This window comes from Dermacentor albipictus, chromosome 1 (assembly GCF_038994185.2).
Source record: "Dermacentor albipictus isolate Rhodes 1998 colony chromosome 1, USDA_Dalb.pri_finalv2, whole genome shotgun sequence".
NCBI classification, from domain to species: Eukaryota; Metazoa; Arthropoda; class Arachnida; order Ixodida; family Ixodidae; genus Dermacentor; species Dermacentor albipictus.
The window spans coordinates 288,406,503-288,420,941 of NC_091821.1; the positions used below are offsets into that span (position 1 = coordinate 288,406,503).

Sequence of the window (14,439 nt, forward strand, 5' to 3'; positions counted from 1 at the left end):
TAATCACGTGCTTGCATGTATAGTCACAATGAATAGAATCCATAGATAAACATTTCACTAGATTGCCACTGCTTGGCTAAAAGGTCATGCAGCCGACAACAGAGCTACCTTGTCCTTAATGGCGTTTCGTCGGAAGAAGGCCTTGCACGATTCACATGTGAGGGCACCAAAGTTGAAGCCAAATGCCTTGTCACCACAGACACCACAAAACTTGAGCTCGCTTCTCTCACCTCCCCCAGCCATCTTGCAAAAGAAAAAAAGCACAACACAAATTACATTGTGCAGTTTGCGTACACAACTTGTAGTACAACCAGCGATCTAGAGCAAACTCAGGCCACTGTACAGCACTGGACTACTAGAAATCTTATTAATGAATAAGTAAAATGCTTTTGAATGCACAACTTATAGGTTCAATGCACTCCCTCCCAGAGACTTGTTGCTGTCAGCAGTCATTGCATTTAATATTGCACATTTGGTTACATCAGGTACTCCTGAATTAAATGGTACCAAAGCACAGATGTGCCACCTAAACTGAACGCACGCAAATAAAGTGAAACGTGATATATGCAAACACCAGTAATAGTATCAACATGTCAACAAAGTGTATGGTTAATGAGATTTACTGAGAGTAACAAAGAATAATCGCCGGTGGCTTATGTGCAACAACACCAAATTTTATGTTATGCAAGAAATATAATACATGTTTTAGCTCTGGTGCATGCTTACTGAAACATGCGTGGTGTCTCCAAAATTGCATCCTTCGGTCAGTCTGTAAATTGCATCATTGTGCTTCCTTGCATTCACATTTTTATCAAATCAAAAGTAAAAACAATTGTGCATATATGATTTTTCCATGCAGCCTCTGTTGCATGTCACCAGTATTTTGTCAACGATGCTTGATGGAAATGGCAAAAGTGGTTTAATAAACTCTTTTCATGGCATGTTGGTGGTGTTTGCTGAACATGGTTTTTGGGCACTAGATGGAACACACAAAAGGAAAAACACACATGAGGAGCCTTGTGTGTGTATTTTTTTTTGTATGTTCTATCTAGCACCCAAAAAACATGTTTGGCAAAAGTAGAGGCCCATGATTATACTTCTGAGCTTCCAGTTTCACTTAAAAGGGCTCCTCACACATCGGACGTTTTGGTTATACACTGAAGCTTGCAAGGTGCCATAGCATTTTGCTACAATAATTTTTAAAATTCATTCATTATTAGAGGTGTTAGGAGGAATTGAAGTGTCGCATTGCCATGCTGCTAGAAAGCGAGCTTCACTGACAAAATTGACACACTTTCTCCTCGCCTCGACTACCGTCCACAAACTACATTCCTTCTCTGCCTCCTTCTATGCTGGAGCTGAGGGACTGCATCACGTCACCAAGACCCTTCTCTTTCTTCACTGGAAGTGCGCTAGGAGGAATTGGAAGTGTTGCATTGCCGTGCTGCTAGGAGGCGAGCTTCACTGCCAAAATGCACACTATTTCTTGCCTCGACTAGTGTCCGCAACCTACATTCCTTCTCTGCATCATTCCATGCTGGAGCCGAGGAACTGCATCACACTTCATTTATTTCATTTCATTTATTGAACCCTCAGGGCCAAAGGCATTAAAGAGGGGAGTGGTTACAAAACAGAAATACATAAATAAATACAATGCATATCACAGAACAAGTATTATCATCTTCCTGTTATACAATGTTAGCTAGTGCAGAACGAAAATGCTGGTTATCAATTATGTCGACAATATCTGCAGGAAGGCGGTTCCATTCGCATGATGTGCGAGGCAAGAAAGACTGAAATGCAGTTTTAGTGTTACATGTTTCAATGCCAACTTTGTGACGATGGTCAATGCGATTTGACACGTATCTGGGGGACGAAATGAGGGAATCGCGTAGCATGGGGTTATGGTATAGTTTATGAAAAAGGCTCAAACGAATTGTCTGCCGGCGCGATGCTAGAAGAGGTAAATAAAGATTAGCTTTCATGCTTGTTACACTTGCAGTACGGTTAAAGTTGGACAAGATAAAACGAGCAGCGTTATTTTGAACCAGCTCAAGTTATCAGTTTTTCATGATGTGGATCCCATATCGCGGCGGCATATTCCAAATTAGAACGCATTAGTCTTTTATAAACCAGTAATTTCAAAGAAGATGGAGTTTTGGAAAAGTTACGGTGCACGTAGCCCAACATGCGGTTAGCTTTGTTAGTAATGTATTCAATATGGCGCGTCCAGTTAAGGTCAGCAGAAATATGAACACCCAGGTATTTATATGAAGTAACCGCTTCTAACGCAACGTTATTTAGGTAGTATACAGGCGGATAGTTGGCACTTCTTGATATTCGCATAATTTTGCACTTATTATCGTATTTACTCGATTCTAAGCACCCGCTTTTTTTCACGATCGCGATGCCCAAAGTGAGGGGGGGTGCTTAGATTTGAAAAATCTCGAATGACGCCCCCCCCCCCCCCATCCCTCTTCTCGCTACGACATCACGACGAAAAAAAAAATTAAATTATCGAGTTTTACGTGCCAAAACCACTTTCTGATCATGAGGCACGCCGTAGTGGAGGACTCCGGAAATTTCGACCACCTGGGGTTCTTTAACGTGCACCTAAATCTAAGTACACGGGTGTTTTCGCATTTCGCCCCCATCGAAATGCGGCCGCCGTGGCCGGGATTCGATCCCGCGACCTCGTGCTCAGCAGCCTAACACCATAGCCACTGAGCAACTCCGGCGGGTGACATCACGACGAGATGGGTGCGAGAAATAACATTTTATTTTGCGAACCTTCAAAAGAAAAATCGGTGCAGACAGTGAACACACCGCTTGTGTAGGATGCTCAGTCACTATCACTGCCACTCGAGTTCGTCGCACCGCTTGAACCGCTGCCCTCGGTATCCCACAGCAGGTCGTCTTCCGTTCCTTCGAAGTTGCTTGTGATCGAGCACTTCTTAAATAATTTGACCACAACGTCCACTTGGACCCTGTTCCACGTGTCCGAAATCCACTCTGCGAAGGTTGATGGGGACGCTTTCTGCGTCTTTCCCGTTGGCGTCTTCTTCCGGTCAGGGTTTCGCACCCACTCTTCGTACTCCTGTCGGAGATTGGCTTTGAAGGGCTTGTTGACTGAAACGTCGAGGGGTTGCAGCACTGGCGTCATGCCACCCAGAATCACAACCACGTCGCTATTGATGTACCGAAGCTTTGTCTCTACCTCCGGGATCAGATGGCTGCGAAACGCGTCCAACAGAAGCATCGACCTCGTGCCTGCAGGTCTGCCGAGAAATGATTCCAGATTGAGCAAGCGCGTTTGGCGGCCTTGGCTACGCGCTCTTCCTAAGAAATAAGGGGGTGCTTAGATTCGCATGCAAACTTTTTTCCAAATTTTTTCGCGAAAATAGAGAGGGGGTGCTTAGAATCGGGGGGTGCTTAGAATCGCGAAAATACGGTAGTATTAAGTTCCATAAGCCATTCATTACTCCAAAGAAAAATGTTAGAGAGGTCACGCTGAAGACTGTTAGCATCATCGGGGGATCTTATTTTGCGGAAAACAACAGAGTCATCAGCAAACAAAAGAATCTTAGATGATACAATGGAAGGGAGATAAATAAGAAATAAAAGGGGTCCAAGCACTGACCCTTGTGGCACGCCCGAGTAAACTTCGCTGAAAGGCGAGTTAAAATTATTAGCGTAAACGAACTGCAATCGGTTAAGAAGAAAGTATTCAATCCATTTCAGAACATTGTAGTCGATATTCAGTTGGGTTAGCTTTAAAAATAATAAGTGGTGACATACCTTGTCGAATGCTTTCAAGTAATCTAGGAAAATGCAGTCAGCTTCTGATGCGCCATCTAAAATATGGTGAAGTTTGATAGTGAAGCTGGCAAGTTGTGTTTCGCAAGAAAATGACCTACGAAAGCCATGCTGTGCGGGTGTAAAAAATGAATTAGACTCGAGAAAGTTCACGAGGATAGTGAAGATTACATGTTCTAATCATTTGCAGCAAGTACTAGTGAGCGAGATGGGGCGATAATTTATAGGGGATGTTCTATTTCCTGACTTGAATAATGGAACCACCTTCCCGACTTTCCATCGTGTTGGCAGAGTGGAACTATCGAGAGTCTGCTGAAATAACTTTGTTAGTATTAAGGAACTGTGGACAATTGTATTTTTTTAAAGTTTAGCATGAATGCGGTCAAAATTGGGCAATGAATGAAATTTTAGGGCATCAATAAGTTTAGCAACGCCAGATGAATCAATGAAAATTTGAGGCATAGTTGGGAAATTATACCGGAGTGGAACGGGGTGTTTGGTGTTTGATGTGCGCGAGAAGTTTAGAACAAAGGTTTCGTTGAGTTCTGATGCGCATAAATGAGCCGGAATAGGGTCACCTGACGCGTCAGTTAATACATTCTTCGGTATGCAAGTTGATGACGCGCCAAAATTTTTTAATGTTGGTAGATAGCATCGATGGTAAAGTGTTAGAGAGGAAGTTATCTTTTGCTTGCTTAAGCGCAGTTATATATGCATCAGCGGCAGTCTTGTATGCGTCCGTGTGCGTTACATTGTGATAGCCTGGCTGTATATCGGTGCTTTTTTCTGTTAGACAGGCGCCTTATATGGGCGGTATACCATGGGGCTTGAGGATTAGAAGTGATGGTGCATCTTGGAACATATTTTTTAGTCAGTTCGTGAACTTTGGCCGTGAACATATCCTAGTTAGTTTGCACAGAGCATTCGTTAAAGTTTCTGAAGAAGTTTTGAGTAAAAACTGATATTTCATTGCTAATGGCATCGAAGTCTGCTCTAATATAATCTAGTATGGTCTTTTTCTTTCTTGCAGGTTTAGGACAGGCAGTGTTAATGTTGAAAATTACGAAAGAGTGATCACTTATGTTAGGTAAATAGGTGATGGTTGAAGCAAAGTCGGCTCAATTGGTTAGGACCAAATCTAAAGTGTTGGCTGTGTTGACAGAGATTCTGGTAGCGTTAGTGACTAATTGGGTAAGTGAAAAAACAGAGCATAAAGCAAGAAAATCGCTGGCATCGGATGAAAATTGAGATAGGGTGGGAGGCTGGGTAACCCAAGAAATATTCGGAAAGTTAAAATCACCTAGTAAAAACAAGCAAGGCGATAAAAATCTGGTGTGTATTATGTTAAGTTCCTCATGAAGGTCGTTAATAAATAAGTGTAGAGAAGAAGGAGGACAATAGCATACGCCGAATATTATTTTCTTGTGGTCAAGAGTAACTGATGCCCAGACAGTTCCCAAAAATCACCAAGATCTTTCTCTTTCTTCACTGGAAGTGCACTAGAAGGAATTGGAAGTGTCGCATTGCCATGCTGCTAGGAGGTGAGCTTTACTGCCAAAATCGACTCACTTTCTGCTTGCCTCGACTACCGTCCGCAACCTACATTGCTTCTCCTGCCTCCTTCCATGCTGTAGCCGAGGCACTGCATCACGTCACCAAGATCCTTCTCTTTCTTCACTGGAAGTGCGCTAGGCGGAATTGGAAGTGTTGCATTGCCATGCTGTCAGGGGGTGAGCTTCACTGCCAAAATCGATACACTTTCTCCTTGTCTCGACTAGAGTGCACAACCTAGCGCGAGGAGGAATTGAAGTGTCGCATTGCCATGCTGCTACGAGGCGAGCTTCACTGCCAAAATCGACACACTTTCTGCTTGCCTCGACTAGTGTGCATAACCTACATTCCTTCTCTCCCTCCTTCCATGCTGGAGCCGAGGCACTGCATCACATCACCAAGATCCTTCTCTTCCTTCACTGTAAGTGCACTAGGAGGAATTGAAGTGTCGCATTGCCATGCTGCCAGGAGGTAAGCTGCACTGTCAAAATAGACTCAAGCTGCGAATAGACAGCTTTTACCTTGGCCCCCTCCAGTCGCCTGTAAATGGGCCCAAAAATATAAAATGAAAGAAAGACTTTCTCCTTGCCTCGACTAGCATACTCAGCCTACATTCCTTCTCTGCCTTCTTCCATGCTGGAGCCGAGGGACTGCATCACATCACCAAGCTTCTCTTTCTTCACTATAAGTGCGCAAAAATTCACTTTCAGTGGAGGTTTTGCACCTCCTGCATTTGATCATTTACTGGTCACTTGCTATAATTCATGATGCCATAATCAGTGATGTGAGGTAGGCATCTTACGTAAAGGCATTTATGCACGTGACCTTGATTTTATGGCAGGAAGGGCGCATAGGTGTTTGTTTGAAATTTCAGTAGTTTTCACACCATGGAGTAGTTTGATACTTTGCAGAGAAGCATCATCACGAAATATATAAACCACATTTGCACTGCCTAAACTTGGTGAGGGGCCCTTTCAACATTAAACAGCTTAAAAATTTGTGAAGGTAGGCTACAAAAAAAAAAAAAAAAGCAGCAGTTCTATACTACATTTAGCACAAACTTCACTGCATGAAATGCAATTGTCACTACAGCTGGTGTAAGAAAACTACAAAAACACTGTTCCATTAATTTTTAAGAGAGGTTATGGGATGTGAGGGATTACAGCAAGTGCTGCTACTGCCCTCAGCAAAAGAAGACAACTTTCTTCGCAAAGCTCAACGCAATAGCTTGAATGCCAAAAGTGAGTTCTATCTTGCCTGCCCATGTTTCCAGCAGAACTTTTCTTCAAACTAGTGGTGAAGTTGAAGTTTATTGTCTATCCATACAGATACACGAGTGTCTTAGTATATCAGTGCGTGAAATGAGAAGGTTGTGGGAGCGTTCCCCACCTGGGGCAAGTTGTTTTTTCATCCACTTTCATTTCCATTAATTTATTGTTTCTTCATTTAATTTATTAAGCACAAGTAATTTTTCCTATGTTGTCCTTGGTGTCAGTGTTTGTTGGCTTCTTATGATATGACAAATAAAAATCGGGCCCCTCGGTTAACCCCTTTTCTTCTCGTTTATTATATAACAAGGGTCTCGAATCCGGCAATACTGATGCCTTCAGGTAGCATGTGTGGGTTTATTGACCGGTTTCCGTCACCGAAAAAGGTCACGTTCTCGTTATGCCTGCGGCAGAAAGGATGTTCGTGTGTCACCAAGGTCTGAGAGTGGCGGCGCTGGCTAACACTCCCAGGGTTCTACATGGAAACATAAATACCCAAGAAAGTGGACGGGGAAACGGTGCCGGGGTGGCTCAATAGGTAGATCATCGCACGCGAAATGCGAAGGTTGTGGGATCGTTCGCCACCTGCGGCAAGTTGTTTTTTCATCCACTTTCATTTCCATTAATTTACCATTTGTTTATTTAATTTATTAAGCACAAGTAATTTCCCCTATGTTGTCCTTGGTGTCAGTGTTTGTTGGTTTCTTATGATATTAGTATATCAATGTTACAGAAGGAGGCCCTGAATTATCAGGGGGATCTCCTATCCGTATGACATTGGTTGATTACAGGGCAGGTAAGTCTAAAAGCACTTGGCATACAATGATCAAAAAAACATAATGGAAACAAGCAATATGAAAAAAATAGTGCAGTAAGCACAAACTTAAATATATCAGTAAGAAATATACATGCACCGAGAAAAACAAGAAGGAAAAAAAGAAATGCAACAGAAGCAGAACATCAATCCTATAATTACAAGGAACATGCCAACAGTGACTTTCTAGTTTTTAAAGCAAAGCTTTCTTCCCCTAACTGAGGGTTTGGTGTGGCTGCTAATGGGTCAGCTGGCATCTTTCAGCATATATGTATATACCATAATATCCAGCGATGCCCACCACGAAAGAAAGCCAACCCCTGTTTTTGGCATGATTTGCAATTTTTTCTCTTTAAACATCGAAACATAGCCCACTGGCATTGGCAGTTGCCCTTCATCTTTCCTGCTAACCACGTCTGACCATGTGCATGATGAGGTCATCAACATTTTGTTCAACAATGATAGTGACTTATTTTGAAGGTTTTCAGGAAGACTGAACAAGGGCATATAAACAAACCTACCCAACCTTTAGCAATAATGGTTTATTGTACACAAAACATTAGCCCACTCCCTCTTTTCACTCATACTGCTCTAGGCTTAAGGTGGATTACCTAGAAATATGGTACGTTACATGTGCATTGAGTTCAAGATACAGCAAAAAGGCTTATATTAGCACTGACAGACAATGTAGCACCAGCAAGTGCACGCTGTTCTGCATGATCAAACAAATCATGACATACAACATGCACATATAATGTCAGGGTATCCCTAAAGCCACTTAATGGAATAGCTTATGAGAGTCAACAGCTAACATGCTTCTTGGGGCTAGCTTGTGGCACACAGTGCGAGACAAAGCCAGGAATGCTTGTGGCCTTGTCATGCACCACCACTGGCTCTGTGCAGTATTGGTCAGATACCCCAGAATGGCAACTGCGACTCAATCCTTAAGTGCATTTATATATGTTGTATTTTTCTATGCATGGCACCTGTCATGCTCGTTGGTCCCTTGACAAGCATCACACATTGACTTGGTCTTCCTGACATTGCTGCATAGATGTCTCACAGTGGCATAGTTTGTGAATGGTATGGTGCATAAATATAAAAACTGCATGAGATTAAGTTGTGACCTTTGCAGTGCATAAACATAAAAATTGCACATTCAGATTATAGATTGCAATAAATGAAAATAAACAAAATTGTAAGTATTGCTATTAATTGTACAGCATTTATTTACCCTTCACTAATGCTTTGTTTCACATTGATGCCAAGATGTGGGTTGGATCTGCATATTTTTTTACAAATGTATTTTCCTTGTACGAGTCCCATGGGCGCACACAGCAGCTATTGTGGAAGACTGAGGCACGAAAGGACAGCAACAGTTAAGGTATTTCAGCAACTGTCAGAAAAGCTTTTACAATTGAAGTCCGAAAGTTACAATTTTAGTTTCCCCTGTACAGCAATTAAGCATTTTAACCCTTTATTCTATTTTCAGAATTACTGCCAGCCTTCACAGAAGGCCTTAGGCAGGAGTGGGAAGTACAAAGAGCAAAAATGCATAACAGGAAAAAGAACCAGCTTAACAATACGTAAATCAAGTAAAAGACTACATAATAGAAGAAAAAGAGAACCAATCTAAGAAGACTTGAATATAAGAAAATCGGACATGATCAGCCTGCTCGGGAGCTGGTCTGTGGCGAGTGTTGCCTGCATGCAACATACCAGAAAAACATTTGCGGGTTTCAGTACTGAGTACAAAGTTTCTAGTTAAATGTCTTCGGCCAACACTGAATGACAGGCAGTAAGAACGACAGAAAGCTGAGCTAGTTGGTAAGGATTCATAATGCAGCAAGCGTCATTTGTTGGTTTAGAACAGGAAAACTGGATGAGGAAGAAGAAATTTGGCATGCGACAAACTGTCTTTTGTGAGCAAGGTCCGAGGAGACAGGCCGATGCAAGATATCCAGCTGTGTCTCACATGTGATGTAAAACAAATGTATACCTATGGTTCACATATCATGAGAGCTGTCTATACAAATTGAAAACGAAGCCTCAGGTGCCTTGGGGTGAAGCCCATTTCCAGTTTCCTGCCTGGGGTTTTTTCTTATTGCAGAAAATGATTCTTTTTGTTGATTAGGCTTATCTTTTATATGTTTGCACATTTAGAATGAAAATAAACATTTTTTGGGCGTGTTTACATGTCTTGTCCTTAAAGGGTCAAGATGGTTTAATTATTCAAACGAGGCAAATGGGCACATCTTTACGAATAAAAATGTGCGAAAATATGGGTATCACACCAGCAATTATAACTAAAGGCATAATACAAAAATGATTTAGCATATACCCAGTAATATCGTTAAGCTTGGCAATAAACCATCACCACTGCCATATCTTTGAGCTGAAGTGCATTTTACTACAAAATCAGAAAAAAGAATGTATTGCAAGCTTTTCTCCAAACAAGCGCCTAAATTATTCAACTTAATCGCACATTTCAAACTTTTCTAGTCCACTGCACACATTTGTGTATTAAGTACACAAACTTTCATACAGAAATGTACGTCACAAAAACTGTTACAAGTGTTTGCATAAAAAGGGGATGTCAACAATCCCATTTTGAGAAAAAGGTTGAACTGTTGTAACAAATGTTCAGGTACAATAGCAAGATCCGGCATGCCTAAAATCCACCAGGCCTGGAGTCTCCCCCTTGGAAACGTCTCATCTTGTGTGTGCTGCAGCTTGCCTTCACTTTTATCCTGTATTGTGAAAACCTTAATCTAGAACTTTGCCATCAGTCAAGAAATGGCACATTTGTCTCTAACACACTAAATTGACAAGTCTGAGTGTCAAAAGATCAACAAACAAGCTGGCAAAATTAAGCGTACCCAATGTAAACAAACCAGAACAGCATACTTCCCACACAGGCCTCTGGTGAAAATTTCGACCAATTCAAAAACACTAATGAGCACAAAGCACTGCTATTTTCTCTATCTTGAACCCAAATTTATAGTGTCCCGGAAATGGTGTGGAGAAATTTTATAGACGCGTGGAGTACAGCTACAGTAAAACATTTGCGCCACAATTTAAATGAAGCGTCTCATACTAAGAGATTTGAACAATTGCAATTTACCCTCCTCCCTAGCCATGCCTTTTCTGCTCGTTTGCTGAGTGATCGGGGCTATGCTGCGCCTTCACTGGCTCTGTGTCATGTTGCGACATTATGACATTACTTCAGAGGTCTTGGAGCCAGTGCATGAAGCCGCCCCAACCTCTCCGCTAGCCACCTGGCCGTCAATCCCCATCAAGAGCTATCCAAGCAGCATGTGTTGTGAGCATTCTGTCCCAGTGTCAAGCATATCCAACATTCGGGTAAATGGGCGTTTTCATGGAGGGCCGGAGGCGTAAATTTAAGCACCTCCATACTACTACTACCGTTGTGATACTGATATTACCTGATGTGCTGCAGCAACTCTGCTCGCCTGTTGGCTTGCAGAAAGACACAATGTCGTAGCTTGACATGTCGCCAATCGCTAGATTTGACGCACACAATGCAAGCCGTGCTATTCATGGTCCTCAAAAAAAAAAAAGAAAACATTGAGAAACTGGCTTCTGAGTTTGCATCAATACGAAGCACGTTGTAACACAAGTAGACACTTGCTTTGTGCCAGAAGTGTAGTGATAAATTGTCATTGTGTATTCTCTTTCTGCTACTTTCTTTTTACAGAAACAAATTAATCAACATTCAAACTATATTACAAACAACATTTGTTCACCATAAAGTTGGTGAAATTATTGATGACGCAACCTGGGTAGCCAATCAGGTAGCTCGCGCAACTGACGTCACATGCGCCAACTATGTAGATGATGACGGGGCAGCTCGATACTCAGAAGGAGTGGTGCCACTGAGATGGCAAGTGATGCGCATTTTTAAAGCTTTACAATAAATTATGCACACTGCGCGGATCACTTTATCATCATCATCATCAGCCTATTTTATGTCCACTGCAGGACGAAGGCCTCTCCCTGCGATCTCCAATTACCCCTGTCCTGCACCAATCAATTCCAACAAGCACCCGCAAATTTCCTAATTTTGCCGCATCACCTAGTCTTCTGCCATCCTCTACTGCGCTTCCCTTCTGTTGGTACCCATTCTGTCACCCTAATGGTCCAACCGTTATCTAATCTGCACATTACCTGACCTGCCCAGTGCCATTTTTTTCTCTAAATGTCTATTAGAATATTGTCTATACCCGTTTGCTCTCTGATCCAAACCGCTCTCTTTCTGTCTCTTGAAGTTATGCCTAGCACTCTTCATTCCATCGCTGTTTGCATGGTCCTTAACTTGTTCTCAAGCTACTTTGTCAGATTCCAAGTCTCTGCTTTGTATGTCAGCACCGGTAAAATGCACTGATTGTATACTTTCCTTTCCTATGATAACGGTAAGCTCACAGTCAGGAGCTCCCAATGTCTGCTGTATGCGATCCAACCCATTTTTATTCTTCTGTGAATTTCCTTCTTATGGTCAGGATTCCTTCATTTCCTTCCTTCGTACTCCTTCATAGACTCTAGAGGCTGACCTACGATCCTGAACTCTTGTTCCCTTGCCTGATTATTTATTATCTTTGTCTTCTGCATATTAATCTTCAACCCTACTCTTACACTCTCCCTGTTAAAGTCCTCAATCATTTGTTGTAATTTGTCATGTAATTGTAAATGTCATTTAATGATCAGAATGACCAACACTAAAGAATCAGTAAGATTGTACAAAATTGTTTCAGGGTCTCTTTCCTTGAATAAAGCAATCCCTATGTGTAGTAATATATTGGGTGAAATTATGCACTATCTGGAACATGTTGCCTTCGGTTTTGGTTCTGAATACATGCACAAGGGTTGGAAAAATGGCTGGAACTTTTGAATGGGTTAAAGATGGAAACATAATATTTTTGCTAAATAATCTTGGAGATGAATTTGTGAAATTCAAAGAACAGAAATCTCTTTTTCTCAATAAAATAATTTTTTAAAAGGTGGTAACATACATTAAAGCCTCATAAGCTGACAAACCTCAGGAAGGTCCTGCTGAAGGAATTTCCATTGTTGGTCTGATATTTATACAGCCCTATAGGGTATTGGGGGTAACAACATCACCAAGCAGAATAATTTTGTATCACTGCTGCTACCGGCGGCATCAAATGTGGATGGTTGTGTGGGCCAACCCTTGGAATCATTTGCCAGCGATGAACCACAATGACAGCCATTACCACTTACAGTGAAAAGCTGTCTGAAGCAGTTGCCTTGGGGAAAAATAAAATTGCCTTGCAGGCAGACTTTGTTGTCAAGATCCCAACAGTGTGCACAGTAAAATCCAAAAACCTCCAATTATCAAATTTAGTGAACCCTGAAAGAGTGGGCCGGTACTGTGGCAGCCATTCTATATGTTTGGCCCTCGTGTGAACTATAGACTTAAGTGATCTCAGAGGACAGGCCTCGTTGGTATCTGCTGAATGACACCACAAAGACGAAAAGGAATGTGTGCTGGGCCTTGCATGAAAACTGCTGAGAGCCTTCACTATCAGTTGTCCTTAATGTATACCTGCTAAGAGCTTATATGGACAGGCCACTTCTACAATGCTAAACACCTTGCCACTAGAGTCACCACCACTTGTGTGAAAAAATCAATTGACAGCAGTTATAATTTGTAAAAAAATTATGGGGCTTTACATGCCAAAACCACTTTCTGATTATGAGGCACGCCGTAGTGGGGGACTCCGGAAATTTTGACCACCTGGGGTTCTTTAACGTGAGTTATAATTTGTAATGACATTACCGTAGCACCAAACATTTGAAAAGTGCATTTGATTGTGATGGTGTATGCTACCACCACGAGTTAAAGGAGAAGCCACTTATAATCACTACCAACATCATATTGTTACAGATGGATGAACGAAGAGAGGAAGAAGAAGATGGCGAGACGCTGGCTGCTGCGGGTTGTTGGCGGTCGGCCATTTTGTCTACACTGACTCCTCCTGTATATATATTGTAAATACAGTCTTTATATACTCCTAACATCCCCGTAACATATTGGTAGGAGGTGCGGGGTACCACGGCTAGAAACGGAGCTCCACAGTGGACGTCGCATCACCGTCGGCACCATGAATGGCGGTGAACACGCGGGATCAATGTCGTTGCCGCCTCCAACGTCGCCATCGCCACCTACGTCGCTGTCGCCTTCGGTTGTGGTTGTGCAACCCAAGGATCCTGCAACTTTCTGCGGGACCGATGGCGCTGATGTTGAAGAGTGGGTGGCTATGCACGAACGTGTGAGTGTAATCAACAGAAGGGACCCTACGCTTATGCTAGCCAACCTGTTGTTCTACCTATGAGGCATGGCAAAGGTGTGGTACGAAAACCATGAAGAGGAGCTAACCAATTGGGACCAATGCAAAGAGAAGTTGACAGAGTTGTTTGGCAAAGCAGCTGGCAGTAAGATTGCTGCAAAGCAGGAACTGACCTCCCGTGCCCAATCCCCCATGGAGTCCTATGTCTCGTACATCCAGGACGTGCTGGCACTTTGTCGTAAAGCTGATCGCGACATGACAGAAGCTGAAAAGGTCAGGCACGTGCTTAAGGGCATTGCTGATTACGCCTTTAATCTGCTCATGTGCGAAAGCTGTTCTACAGTTGATGCAATCATTAAAGAGTGCCGACAATTCGAGCCGGCAAAAAGCCGACACGTCTTGCAACCATTGGCCAGAGTTCCCAATACTGCCGCAACGTCGACGTGTGAAGATCGACCCACACAGCAGCATGCGTTGTCATCAGAGGACGTGGTGCGAATCGTTCGACGTGAACTGGATGCGATGGCGCCCGCAGCTTTCTGTTCGCGTAGCCGTGATGCTACCACTTTTTCGGTTCCCCTCGTACAAGCCATCGTTCGCCAGGAACTTGAAAACTTTGGATTACATTCTGTCTGTGCTGTCGCCAATCCCAGAGCTAACG

General features: G+C 42.7%; 1 protein-coding gene across 2 annotated transcripts in view; it reads right to left on the reverse strand.

Annotated features, from left to right (window-relative positions):
- Nucleotides 1–14,439, reverse strand: part of Hr96 (Nuclear hormone receptor HR96) — a 104,958-nt gene that overhangs the window by 84,633 nt on the left and 5,886 nt on the right. For both annotated transcript variants that reach the window (XM_070531412.1, XM_070531413.1), the window contains exon 2: nt 109–243. In XM_070531412.1, coding sequence (XP_070387513.1) covers nt 109–243 — 135 coding nt within the window. The remainder of the gene's footprint in view (nt 1–108; nt 244–14,439) is intronic.